Source organism: Puma concolor, chromosome A1 (genome assembly GCF_028749965.1).
Source record: "Puma concolor isolate L17-30 chromosome A1, mPumCon1.1.hap2, whole genome shotgun sequence".
NCBI lineage: Eukaryota > Metazoa > Chordata > Mammalia > Carnivora > Felidae > Puma > Puma concolor.
The window spans coordinates 102,187,709-102,201,989 of NC_141667.1; the positions used below are offsets into that span (position 1 = coordinate 102,187,709).

The 14,281-nt window shown below is 38.2% G+C and overlaps 1 protein-coding gene across 2 annotated transcripts in view; it reads right to left on the bottom strand.

Annotated features, from left to right (window-relative positions):
• Nucleotides 1–14,281, bottom strand: part of ARHGEF28 (Rho guanine nucleotide exchange factor 28) — a 311,363-nt gene that overhangs the window by 85,239 nt on the left and 211,843 nt on the right. The window contains exons 11-15 of one of the 2 annotated variants that reach the window (XM_086699008.1): nt 11,629–11,909; nt 8,336–8,543; nt 5,504–5,615; nt 2,155–2,244; nt 1,504–1,546 (exon numbers count right to left, since the gene is read on the bottom strand). In XM_086699008.1, the coding sequence (XP_086555134.1) occupies nt 1,504–1,546; nt 2,155–2,244; nt 5,504–5,615; nt 8,336–8,543; nt 11,629–11,909 (734 nt within the window). The remainder of the gene's footprint in view (nt 1–1,503; nt 1,547–2,154; nt 2,245–5,503; nt 5,616–8,335; nt 8,544–11,628; nt 11,910–14,281) is intronic. The other variant, XM_025924359.2, reaches the window with a different exon arrangement.

Sequence of the window (14,281 nt, forward strand, 5' to 3'; positions counted from 1 at the left end):
ACTGGAATTTAAATAAAAACTTAAAAAACGAATTATATACTTATATTCAGAGCATTAAACTGTATTTGTCAGCTACTGTTTACACTAACATTTTGGGAGAATTAAATACTACTATATTTTGTGCATAAAAAAAAAAAGTTGGTACATACAAAGTGTCCACTCCTGCAGAAAAGAGCCTACACATTCTGGAGTGAGCCCCCTTTCAGCCGGCTGCATTCTTTTCCAGAAACTAAGCGATTAACATAAATAAGAGAACTCCAAAGGAGGCAATCCGCTCCAGTAAGTACAACATGACCAAAGCAAAGCATCAGCATCCAAAAGGTATTGGGCACAGACTGAGATCAATATCTAGTCTACTGGATACATCAGGGGATAGATTGAGAAAGACGCTTCAGGATGCAGACACACTGAAGAAGAAAAACACAGGAGTGACAAAATGAGAAATGAGAAAGGGACCCTCTCCACACATCCCATTCAAGTTCAAGTATTTTACAGACTAATATTTAACCAATTAAGACGTTGGCTTTTTCAGTCTTAAACCCCTCTCCTAGTGGAGAAGAAGTATTTTTGAATTAAAAAAAAAATCTTTACCATCAGTCTATTACTTCTCCAATTGTTAAACAGATGACAGGAGGAAGACTGTCTGTCTCTGTCTCTCTCCAACTACATATTTTTAAAAAATTAAAATAAAACAAAACAGTCCATCTCGATGTATGTATTAAAAGGTTCCAGTTTTAGCATTATTGTCACTCAAGTTAAAGCCACCTTCCTCTTTTTTCACCTTGTTTCTTCCAGCCAAACGTTTATGTCGTTTCTGGCACTGGTGTTGCACATAACCCCAGGGCTGTTTCCCCGCATGACTTTCGAGCAGGTACTGAAGGACCAGCAGAACTCGACAATCCCGCCTGCCCGCTGGTCAGCTTCCCAAGCCTGACTCCACCAAAAGCAGCAGCTTAGGGAAAAGGGAAGCTTAGGTTTGCAGCTTTCAGATCTGCCCATCCATCGGAAAACTGTTAATGCTTATAGGACTTTCTGTATCACTTGTTCTTCCTGTTCCAGAGAGAACCAACCTCTCTTGGCAATAGCCATAAAGACATACAGCAGAGGTGGTTATGCACTTTGTACATGTGACCAACCAGGGGCCTGCTCCCGCAGCAAGTCTGCTCGTCAGGGCAGACAGACCTAGGAAGAACCTAATGCCCCTCTGAGGCAGGTCACCCTCACACTGCTGCGCCTCTTGGTCCAGTACATTGGAGGTGTTTGTCCTTAGAAATAACCGAAGAAAGAACACTCTGTCCCCAGGGCTGAGGCCCGCATATCTGGGCACTCGAAGGAACACGCTGGCCAACCTGTACCAATACAGATTGCAGAGGGGGCAAAGGATTCACGTAGGCTTATTACACAGAAACTCTCACAAACTATCGAAGGGATCTCAAAAGTCATACGCAAACATTTCCAAAGATGGCAAGGAGGCCCTCAGGAAATTTGGAACAGTTAAAATACCTTTTGTCTCTTGGTGGCTCCGGTAAGCTGTAAGCTCTTTGCTCTACAAGACACAGAACAATAAAATGAAAACTGAGGCAGACAAACCAGTAGTCATGCGTTAGTCTGAAATGCACACACTCAACCATATTGCATCATTATTCACACCGTCAGTTAGAAAATAATGAGAAAATAAGTTATTTTACCTAAGTACGGCATTCCTCTGGATATTCTCACTGCCCCTAGTTTGGAGAGGACAGGGAGGAGGCCAACACATGGCAACATTTAATGACTTTATGAACTAAGTTAGCATCAGCAAGCAGCAGCAAACAGTGTCAGCACTGCAATAATTATTTGTCTCTTTGGATATTTCTCAAGAGAGCTTCATCACTTATTTGTAACGCTAATTCCCCCAACATACAGAATCAGTACATATCTTAGCTGCCTCTTTAGTGAAGCTCAAAAGAAAAGTCTCAAAGATCAGCATAAGGGAGAGTTCGTTTTAACAGAGCTGCAACGTCTTCATAAAATCCTAGCAGCAACCAGTTCAGAGATGTGCTTTGTGGTAGCAAAGGGAGAATCACTTTCCCCGCTGGACCTGGGGGCAGGGGAGATGGGAGACAGAAGGAGTAGGCTCATGCGAGCAGGTAAGCGCCATCTTCTTTCCGGAACTGGAGTACCCATTACAAGGATGGAACACAGACACTGACTTCGACAGTGACGGAGACTGAAGGAGGGGGTGGCCCCTGTGGAACACATCATTTACAGAGCAAGGACAAATCTTTACCTCTACAATCCACAAGAGCGAAAAAGCAAAACCAGTTTGCAAAGGGAAATGGGTCAGATAAATAAGGGACAAAACAAATCAACGCATATCCCTGAAATGTGTAAGTATCAATGTTAAATCTAATGCTATCTTGCAGATAACAAAAAATCTGTTTTGAAGAATTTGAAGGATTTTACCACTACTACTAAGTATTCCTCAAATCAAGTCATGAGAAAGAAATCGTTATGCTTCTTGTAAACATGCTAAGGTACCAAGAGATTTAGCCACATGTCCAAGATAATTAAGAAACTAATGGAACCAGACTCAGGTGACTGGACAAATAACAGCGCACAATGATTTTCACAAGTACATTCACTTCACTCCTCAAATTCTTAAAACTAGAACACTTGTGTCCTTCCTGCTGAGGTTTTAATTACTGACAATATTCCTGTCTATCTAAACACACAATGTACCAAAGGGAATCACAGGACAGGATTCTGTGTATACAAGCATTAAATAATGTTGCCACCCCATCATACCGTTGGCCAAAAAAAAAAAAAAAAAAATCATGAGAAACAATAGTAAGTAACCTCTTAGACATGACAAGGATGAGAAAACATCGCAAATAGGAATGAAAAGGGCTGAATCCGATCTTTGTATATCTGCAATGTAGCTAATATAAAGGGGCTTCCCACTGGGGGGAAAGAGGACTTGGATTCTGTTCAAATAGAGAAAGGTTTTGGCGCTATTCCAACTCACCAAGAGAGACCTTACGGTAATGTAAATGTCGATTTACCTCTGATTAATCTAAGCAAACTAAACAATGAAACATTCCATCTTTGAACTAGTTAAGCTTTCACTCTTATGCTTTGATCACATTCACACACAAAGTTAAAACTATTCCTTCGTCCTTAAGAGTTCATTTATTCCTCATATCCTATGGTTTACCCATTGGAATTTTTCTATGTGCTGTTTACCTTCAATCTACATTGCCTATTTGTGATTCTTACTTTCTGGAGACCAAACTTCACTGAAAGGGCCCTATTTTTAAATATACTGTCTAAAGTAAGATTTTATTAACAGAAAAGTCAAAAAAATTCAGGTCAGTTTTTTATTCCTTCCAACTCAACTGCCAAGATTTAAGGATTGTATTTAAGGCAAAGATACCCTTCCATATTCATTAATGAATTCATAAATCAGGGCTCTTTTCCCTTATAAACGATCAAATTCCTCTCAGTCATCTGGTCAACAACTTCCAACTTCTGAAGTGACTTTAAAAACCAGTCATACCACATATATAATGTCAAGGCTGCCATTTTGCACACTGCAAAGATTTAGAAGCATTGTCTAAATAGTTACAGTGTGAAGTTATTTTACCATCTAGGACAAGCAGTGAAAAGACGTCAGGCTGCCATTAAAAGGAATCCCAACCAAAACTAAGGTTAAGCAGAACTGGAGATCTCAGAAAGACTCATGATGTGTGTGCGTGTGCATGTGTGTGTACACGCACATGCACACGCACACACACCCAGGGCAAATTCAATCCATCTTTTTCCTTTATTTCTTAAACCTTTTCTCCATCTTCTCATTCCATAAATTCAAACTGACATTTATCATCAGTCTTGCTTTCTCCTCTTCCAGTAAAGATTCCCAGAGAGAATGAGGAAAAACTAAAACAAAAATACTTAGCAGTTGTTTTGTGCTCTGTGTATCTTGCTCAGGATATTCATTCAACAAATAATTATGGAACATCTCCCAAATAGAAGTCATTGTTTTAGGATGGCAGTTCCAACCACAAAGATCATGTGTTTAAGACTGTTTTACGTGACATGCAAATACCAACAACAACAACGTAATAAAGAATAGGTAAAAACGGGGCACCTGGGTGGCTCAGTCAGTTAAGTGTCTGACTTCGGCTCAGGTCATGATCTTTGGTCTGTGGGTTCGAGCTCCGCATTGGGCTCTGTGCTGACAGCTCAGAGCCTGGAGCCTGCTTTGGATTTAGTGTTTCCCTCTCTGCCCCTCCTCCACTCACACTCGTGCTCTCTCTCTCTCAAAAATGAATAAACATTAAAAAAATTTTTTTAGGGGCGCCTGGGTGGCGCAGTCGGTTAAGCGTCCGACTTCAGCCAGGTCACGATCTCGCGGTCCGTGAGTTCGAGCCCCGCGTCGGGCTCTGGGCTGATGGCTCAGAGCCTGGAGCCTGTTTCCGATTCTGTGTCTCCCTCTCTCTCTGCTCCTCCCCCGTTCATGCTCTGTCTCTCTCTGTCCCAAAAATAAATAAACGTTGAAAAAAAAAAAATTTAAAAAAAAAAAAAATTTTTTTAAAGTAAAAATCAAGAGAAGGAAACTTATAAAATAAATATTCTACAATGGGAAATTAAGAAGACTCAGGCACCTCTCGCTTTCTGAATATTTTAAGACTCTTAAGGATGGTAGACAAAAAAGCATTAATGCAATGACAAACATTTTATTTTAAGGCTCGGTATTACATATTGGCATACTTCCAGATATGCCTTTAAATATAATTACTACATAATATATTATGTACAGAAATACCTTTGTTTCAAAATACAGCAGAAAATGGGGGTGGTGGCTGCAAGGGGCTACAGGCACAGCTCTGAATTGCCCATCATCATTATATATGTAATTTGAATTCAGTTTTAAAAATTTGTCAAACTGTATGCTTATGATTTGCACCCTTTTCTGAGGGGTTTTACTGCACCCTTTTCTAGAAGTTTTATTTCTGACTGTTTACACCGCCACAAAGAGTGTTGAGATACCTTGACTCAGGTTCCAACTATTTTCTTTTATTTCAACTGTCTCAAGTCCCCTGCTAAATAAAAAGAAGGGGGGGAAAAATCTATCTTGCCAAACCTTGCCTTTAAGTAAATTATTTCAGCAATTTAAACTAAGGCGAAGTAATTTTTTATAATTTGCTTCACATCCTCTGAAGCTCTCATAATAATGAACCTAGAATAAACTCTAGCTTACACTACCATCCTGGAGGAAAACATTTCATTCAAAGAACAGAGCCACAGAGTGGTCTGTGCATATTTTTTAATTTCATCATCAAATCTGCAATTGGACTAAAACACAGTGAGAAAAGGATTGTGCTAAGCTTTGAAAAATCAATTATGAAAATGGAATTGAAAATTCCTGCGTGCTGCTTTTATATATTTTATATACCTTTCCTGACTGAAAACCTGCTCTGGAAGAGAATGCTCTCAAAGCCAAATGGTAAATAATGCTTACCTTCACTAGAACCGCACAACGTAAAATCACGCACCAACCGAGTTTTTCCTAAAGAAATTTTGGGCGATGAGCAGGAATAAGAACGTGAGCGGACTCCAGAAAGTAACGATTCCTAGAAGAGATCATAACAAAGTTAAAAAAAAAAAAATTCTAAACAGGACTTGAGAGTATGTGTTCACCACAAATGTTAGTAAGTCAGCGTCTCTGTAAAAAGACTCAGTGTGAATATTTCTGATGTGATATCATTTGTTCTTGTTTGCCTATCACAACTTTTAAAATTGTACTGTCTTTTTAATGCTTTAGTAAACTCGAGCGTCTCCCTGCCCATAAACACTTTAAATACAAATATGACATTCTAATCAGGTTGGTTAAAAGTGAAAAATTAAGTCAAATGATTTATTTCCCTGCATATTCAACAGTGGGTCACTTTTTTTTCAACCGAGTTGTCAGGTTTTTTGTTATTTTGTACAGTATCTAAGCAAAATTCCATATTAACTTATAGCTTTTTATTTCATAATTATTAGAAGGTAGAGAAATAGCCACTTACATGAGTTTTTTAATTTCCCAACAGCTATTTAAACTTATAATGTTAGCTGTAGCCTCTCAGGAAGAATGCATCAGGTCAATTTACAAATCCTTTTAGTCTGTGCCCATCTTTCAACAGGCCTTCCATCTAGCACTTCCTGAAATGCTATTTGAGTACCACTGATTTATAGATCTTTAATTTTATTTTTTAAATGACCTACTATTTTTGTTACTTCCTTCCCAATTACACACTATTTCTATATTTGCAACATATGTCACAATGCAAGGTGGCAAGATAATTAAAACATGGCTACCTTATGTGTTCCAGAAAAGTTAAATCAATATGGAATAGAATACCATTAAAGCCATTTATGGTACCCAACTCTCACCCAATTGGGACCTAGGATCCTTAGGATTGATCCCACTTATCCATTTTTAAGCTATCACTTAAAGTTAGAGTTAAAAGAAAGTAATACAAATTTGTTACTAAAATTAAGCCATCAGCAACTGTCCTTCACAAGCGCTGGGAGCTTCCATTCTCCCTAGATGAAAACATATGGTTTCCCTAAGTTCACTGGTTTAGTTAATGGGCCTGGAGGCAAGTTGAAAACAGAAGCCTGCCTCTGTTTCAAAGGGCCTTGAGACTTGGCTGCTGAATTTCTTATTAGGGAGGGCTCGCTGGTTCTAGATATCAGAAAGGCCAGCCAGAGCTGTCCTATACCCCTAATGGTGACTGGCCACAAAGGGCCCTAGCCAAATGCCACCCTCTGCATTTAAGTCATACATAGTAATTATTTCCCCTAACAATGGAACTTTGAAAATTAGCCAGAACTCTTTGGCAAAAAGTTACATAGGGTAATTACAGAAGCAAGGCAAGATACGTTTTATAAGGCAGAGTCTTCCTGAAAAGCGAACAACCTGGAACTGATTAAGAGAGACGGAATTACTTTTCCCTCCAAGTAATGAGAAGTTTTTCATCATTCCATTCAAAGTGCAGAAGAAGTATCTACATGAACGACCATACCCATTTCTCACCATCCAGAAATATCACATGACATTCAGGTTCAAAAGATTATGACTGCTCTACAGGCCTAAGAGCTGAGGGAAAGGGTTCAGGAACCATAGTCAGAAGGCCTGGACCGAACAATGGATCTATCACCAAGCGTGGGCAACCTGGACAAGACATCTAATATCTCCAGAACCTCATTTACTCAAAAACTAAAAGGTAATATTTATGTCCTAACTAAGAGAAAATGATGTATTTTGTACAAATGTAACACATGCTTCATATACTGCAAAGCACACTACAAAAACAGAGCATTATCATAACTATCAGATGTTCACAGGAAGAGAAGTTTGGGCACAGGGCACATTATTTTACAGTAGTAAACTCAACTGCAAAAGAAAATAAATAGACAAAAGAAATCCAAAAGGAAGAAAACTTAAGTGGAAACACAAAAAGGCTTTGTCTAAAAGGTTAAAAGAGTTCATTCTTTAAAAACCAAAACAAGGGGCGCCTGGATGGCTCAGTCGGTTGAGCAGCCGACTTCGGCTCAGGTCACGACCTCGCGGTCCGTGAGTTCGAGCCCCACGTAGGGCTCTGGGCTGAAAGCTCGGAGCCTGGAGCCTGTTTCGGATTCTGTGTCTCCCTCTCTCTCTGCCCCTCCCCCGTTCATGCTCTGTCTCTCTCTGTCTCAAAAATAAATAAACGTTAAAAAAAATTAAAAAAAAAAAAAAAACCCAAAACGAAACAAACAACCCCAACAAAACTCCAATGTGAAAATGTCTATGAGAGAGAAAAGTCCTCTCCTACAGGAAAAGTGACAGAGTTTACAGTGTCCCACATTACTTGGTGCAGCCGGGAAGGCTCAACAAATACCCGCTTTGCCTTAGTAATATTTACCTCAACACCGGAGCCAAGTAAAAATGTATGTGAGCCAAAACCAGACTGATCACATAAATCCACTTCTTCTTGCCAGTTTTTCTCCCTTTGCTTAAGGAACGGTGGCATAAATCATTCTATGAGGCAGTAAAGTTTTCCAAGGATGTGGAAGATTATATGTACTGATGGCAAATTAATTTAATATAAATCAGTCATGTGAAGCACTATACGGATGAAATGGAGTGGGAGAGATTAACAAGACAGACTCAATCACACAGCTCATGAGTCTCCAAAAAGAAACAAAAAACAAAAAATTGTTCACACAGGCAAATGAAACATAACCTGTCCTTCACATACAGATGGACTGCTTTAGAGAACATGGCTTCCGTGCTAACAACAAACCAAATTAATAGCATTAAGAATACCTTCAACTGCAGGTTACTTGATAAAGAAAGGGACTCGGTCCTGGAGATACTAAAATCTGGTTCAGGGGTGGTCTCAAAAGAGTCCAATTCATCCCCACTAGGGATCCCGGTTCTTGAGGAACTCTGAGACACTGGAGTGTAGCAAACGTGTGAATGTTCAGAATGCCCCTCCCCTTCACTGTCGGCATCCAGGGCATCGAGGCTGGAACTAAAGCACAAGGTAAGTAAACATCACATAAGCCTACAGACTGACCGACACAGTCACTGGTTTCTGTTTCTCTCAATTCAAATTCTCCTTGGCTGAAGATGCAATGCAGACTCATTTTGTTTCTAACAAAACTTACAATTTTTTTCTCCCCCCGAAATCTCTTCTTCTCAACAAAATTTTATGTTTCCCCAAGTGAACATTGCTACCTAACAAAAGCCATTTCAAGTACTTTAACAAAACCTGCTGTAAGTTGGTTCTGCCTTACTTATTTCATAAATCTAATTATTACCAGCCTTACGTATCCTTCAAACACTAAAACTGTGGATGAAACAAAACCACTGGGCTCTTTGGGAGGCCTGTGGGGAATAGGCAGCATGGGGCTGGAAAGCTCGGGGACAATCAGGGACAGACTGCAGTTCACGCCTCAGAACTGACTATTGTCAAGAAAAGAGTCAATATGAGAGAGTCTTAACAATAAGAGGGAGGTGGAGGGCGGTGGGCTAGATGGGTGATGGGCATTAACAGGGGCACTTGTCATGATGAGCACTGGCTGTTATATGCAAGTGGTGAATCACTCAGTTCTCCTGAAACAATATTGCACTGTATATTAACTAACTAGAATTAAAATAAAACTTTGACAAAGAAAAAAAAAAAAAGACAGGAGTCAACATGAATCAAGTGGGGTCCCAAATGTGTCACGTTAGATCATCATTTTTAGAGATTTTAGGTGAGACTTCCCCCTCAGAAGCAGGTAATAATTCTGATAACCTACTGCTTTTCTTTCCTGTTTTCACTTTAATAACCATAAAATTAAAAGGAAAGAATGTGACCTTCTATATTCCTGGCTCATTCCATAATATTTACATTTTAAACCGCTCAAACTTTGAAGCCAAGTGCTTCTATAGGCATGTTAATGCTCAATGCATTTTCAAATGTGTTTTTCTTTCATTGTTGCAGTACTGGAGTTAAAATGTTAATGACAACACAATAAAACCATCTCGCTTATGAAATATGAAGAATATGAAACTTTGAATTAGTCCATGTTGGTTCTTTTTCTTAAAAATCCATAGGCTACTTAATGGCCACTGAATACCAACGTCATCAATTGTGACACTTACATAGAAATGAAAGCCACAACTGGCATCAGTGAGCTGTTCCAAAGTGGGGTTTTCTCCTTTCAGAACCCATGGAGGGATTTCACCTTGGCATTGAGCACAGAACACACCGGGGGTGGACTTCACACTGTAATTCAGTGCAAATGCTGAAGTCCATAAAGTGATTTCTCATAAAAAAAAAAAAAAAAAAAAAAAAAAAAACTAAGGCTTGGTGTGAAGAAACACTTTCTGGCAAATACTTGTGCTCTGAATGTTATTACAATGTAATTATAGATATATTAAGGTGCTATGTAGTTTCCTTAATTCAATGGTAGTCAGAGAGTAGACAGAGACCTTAGGGGATAAAGGGGTTAAAGGTCTGCTGATGTCTTGTCCCCCTCTATTTGCTTTTAACTTGTGATCTCTGTATTAATAAACATTAAGTTCAAATGGTTGGCTGCCTGCAATCCTATCGTAATTTAACATAAGCCTTTCCAGATACATACAACATTTCTCCATTGCTGTGAGTATACGCTACAACTATCAGTGATTATTATCTTATTTTGCATGCTATACATTAAAACATTCCTTTTTCTACTAATTTCAATTGGGCTACTATTTTTCTTCATTAAGCTGTTAAGCTAAGATATTTGGTATCATGAACAGTATTCTTTTTTTTATAAAAAATTTTTTAGTGTTTATTTATTTTTGTGTGAGAGACAGACAGAATGTGAAGAGGGAAGGGGCAGAGAGAAAGGGTGGCCCAGAATCTGAAGCAGGCTCCTGGCTCTGAGCTGTCAGCACAGAGTCCAACATGGGGCTCGAACTCATGAACCGCGAGATCATTACCTGAGCAAAAGTCAGACCCTTAACCGACTGAGCTACCCAGGCGCCCCTCATGAACAATATTCTTCGGGATCACCTCTTGGTCAATGTTTTATAACGCTATTTTTAAAAATCCCATTAGTGAAATATGAAATATAATTTAGGTTGTGACCCAAATTTTCTTTTAAAATAGTATATAATAGAAAATAACAGAATACATTCCACATGTTATTTCATAGGACATTTCTTTACTGTTTTTGTGTATGTAGGTGGCGCGGGGTCATGGTGTGAAAAGTATTTCTTACTGTGGATGGTGGTAAAACAAAAAAGGCAAGTTTTAGAATGAAACTTCATTCATCTTTTTTTTGTTGTTGCTGTTGGGCATTTTAAAATAAACGTTGCATTGCTTACTTTCCCCTTGTAGCTTCTCAAAACAGTTAAGTTTCAGTAACAAAATGGTTATATGTTGGGTCTATTTAATTTTCACTAAAATGTCTTAAACCTTAGAAAATTTAGGATTCAGGTCCCTGTGTTAACCTCAGTTTTTATTGTGTGCCCTCAAATTTCTCCTTCATGAGAAGTTGCCAGCCTCTCAGCTTGTTATTGACTTTTTAATGAGTGAGGTGCATTTCACTTTGAGCTCAACATCAATCCTGTTACACACTCCTAACCTGGCACCCACTGAAAGAAGGGTCCCACAGCCATCCCAGAGCCAAAATGGGGCTTTCTGGGGGATCGCAAGTCCTTTCTCCTCATTCCTAAATTTTCTACAAGAGATAGAATGTCTTTGCTAGATAATGCCAAATTATTTTCCAAAGTTACAATGCAATTTTCACTCCTATCAACTGTACTTGGGATTTCCACTGTATACATTTTCAACAAAATGTGGTATTGTTACACTTTAAAAATTTTTGCCTATCAAGTAATGTAGAATGCTATCTCATTGTGCTTTTCCTCTATTATTTTTTTGTCCATTTTCATAAGTGTCTTACTTTTAAGGCAAGGAATATAGGAATGTAAAAGGGGGTAATATTTTGATGTAGAGATCAAAGTGGATGGGACAATAAAATCTAATAAAATATAATTTCACAAGTTTAGCTACAAAGCTTTTTGATATTCTACACTTTTCCTTTAGAATATAGTATCTTACCTTTTTTTCCCCTTACCTTCTTTTCTTTAGGTGACTTTGCTCCTTTTCAAATCCATGAAGACCAAAAGAAAGATTAAAATCGGAAGCATATGAACCAGATGGTGATGCAAAGGACTGCCGAGCTTCAGTACTTGAGGCCACTTCCTTCTTCTCACTTAGCGGGTATTTTCCATGGCTGGTTTCTGCAGCAAGGATATGCTTGCAGCTCTGAGGTCCCAGAGTAGAACCCATCGATTCAGGGCAGGTGTTTGTAGTGATACCTTCTATGTTAATGTAGTTAATATCCAAATCGCCAACCTAGTAGTTGAAAGAAAAATATTTGCGGAGCAAAAGTAGGAAAGACTGGCGGAACAGAGAATAAAGTTTCCCCAATTTAACAACCTTCCACCTTATTTACCTTGTTTTGTTTGTTCTCGTTTTATGTAAGGAGAAATTCTTTCATGGTGTTTTTGTTCACTTGGGTGCTATCCCATAATTCACAAAAGGAAGAAGACCACCTGAGTGCTTTATAAAGTTGTTCTTTACTACAAAACCCAAAATGGACTATGCTTTTAACATTTTATGAGCCACTGACTCAAAAAAAGGGATGTATTTTAAATACTTGAGCAAAAATTAAAGGGTAGGCAATGACATAATGGTTATATACTGTGTCTATTTTATATTCACCAAAATGTCTTAAACCTTAGAAAATTTAGGATTTAGGTCCCTGGAATCTGGATAACCAAGGTAGTGGTGGTCACATAAATCCTAGTCTCAAAAAAACAAAACAAATTACAAACTAAAATAAGAATAAAACTACATAGGATGCAGGGACTTAACTAAAAGACATAAAATGCCCAAACTTCAAATTATCAGTAAAAAATAATGCTAATGCCAAATTTCAGCAAACAACCTGCTAGACTCCTGCCATAAGCCTGTGCAGAAACTGAGAGCTGTCTGGAAAATTCTGCATGGCAGAGTAAACAGGGAGATAGTGGAGGGCCTAAGACTGACCTAAAACCATCACTGGAAAAAGAAAGGGCAACCTACACATATGAAAAAAAAAAAAAAAAAAAAAAAATCCTGGTTGATCAAAGCCCTTGTTCTAAGGAAGGGGCTTAAAAGCATCAGTGATCTGAGGTGGCAGTAATCAAAGGAGTTACTTCCAGGTGACAAAACAGTAATAAGAAAGAGGGTGAAACTGGTGACAGGGTAGTACAGGGGGAATGAAGTAAAAGGAGGAAAGGTGGAGTCCTAAATCTTCATCATCATAATAATTCACTACGGCAAAAACAATCATCAAGGAATGCTCAAACCAGCAGTTCGGAGTTTGTTAAGTAACAGGAGATGTACAGACTCAAACTCTCTTCCTGCAAGACGCTTAATATTTTAAAAGGAGAGAGTAATTTTACTGAAAACAAACTTGGCAAATCAAAGATAACATCACCAGTAATGGGATAAATTAGTGTCATGTGCCTCCTGATACAATGCACTGAGAAGAACACAACACCCTTTCTTTAATATTCCTGCCAACCACACGTAGCCTGAACCCAGTTGTGAGGAATTATCAGAGAAACCAAAACTGAAGGACATTCCTGGTCTGTAGTCTTCAAAATTATCAACTTCATGAAAGACAAAGACTAAGGACAGGTTGCAAACTATAGGAGATTTAAAGAGAAAGGACAACTAAATGCGAGACATTTAACTGAATATTCTTTTGCTACAAAGAATTTATTGAGTCAATCTGTAAAAGTGAGTGAGGTCTGTAGACAGTTAATGCTATGTTAATGGTGATTTCCTGATTTCAGTAACTATAGGTGCTTGGTAAGAGGATAACCATGTTTTTTAGGAAATAGACTATGAAAGACTGAGGGGTAAAAGGGCACCATATTTTCAACTTGCCTTAAATGGTTAATATTTATGTACTTATTTTCATCATTTGCATCTACAAACACATGCTCAGAGTATATTTACCCTAAAATGTGGTAAAATATTAACATTTGGGGAATTTTGATAAAGAGTATACATGTATTCTTTGTACTAAATTATGGTTTGAAATGATGTCCAAATAAAATGGATTTTTTTCAAAGTAGTTTATATGACAGAGTAATTTGCAAAATAGTTTCTACCATGTATATCTCCTCATCAGATAGGTTGATAACTTTGAGAATTCACTGGAAAAAGCATCACAAATAAGATTCTCATCACAATCTAGTTAGATTTCTGTGCCAGGCTGGGGCAGATGAAAGAAATTAAACAGGATTCTTCTCAGATACTGATAGCAAGTATTTCAAATATGCAGAATTTGGACTTCTTATATTATCCTTGCTATTCAAATCGATGTAGGAAAAGTAAAAGAAACCATATAACTATGCCCCACTGACAGAGTGAACTTTGTGATTTGTATTCATACTTGTAGTTTTAGTTCTGTTTTCGTTGCACAAATCCAGCCCCATTTCAGTTTATCGATTAGGCTATTTGAGTTCTCTTGAAATTCACACTTCACATTACTAAAGCAATACTTATCTCAAGATCTCCCCAAACAAAATTATATCCTAACCTCATCTTTGGTTTGGGAAGTTTTGCATGCTTAATGCAAGAACACAAGTGTCCCCCACGTAATACTGAGTCATGTACAGTTTTAGCTACTTGAAGTAAAAGGAAATATTGCAGTATTCACTAAGGCTCAG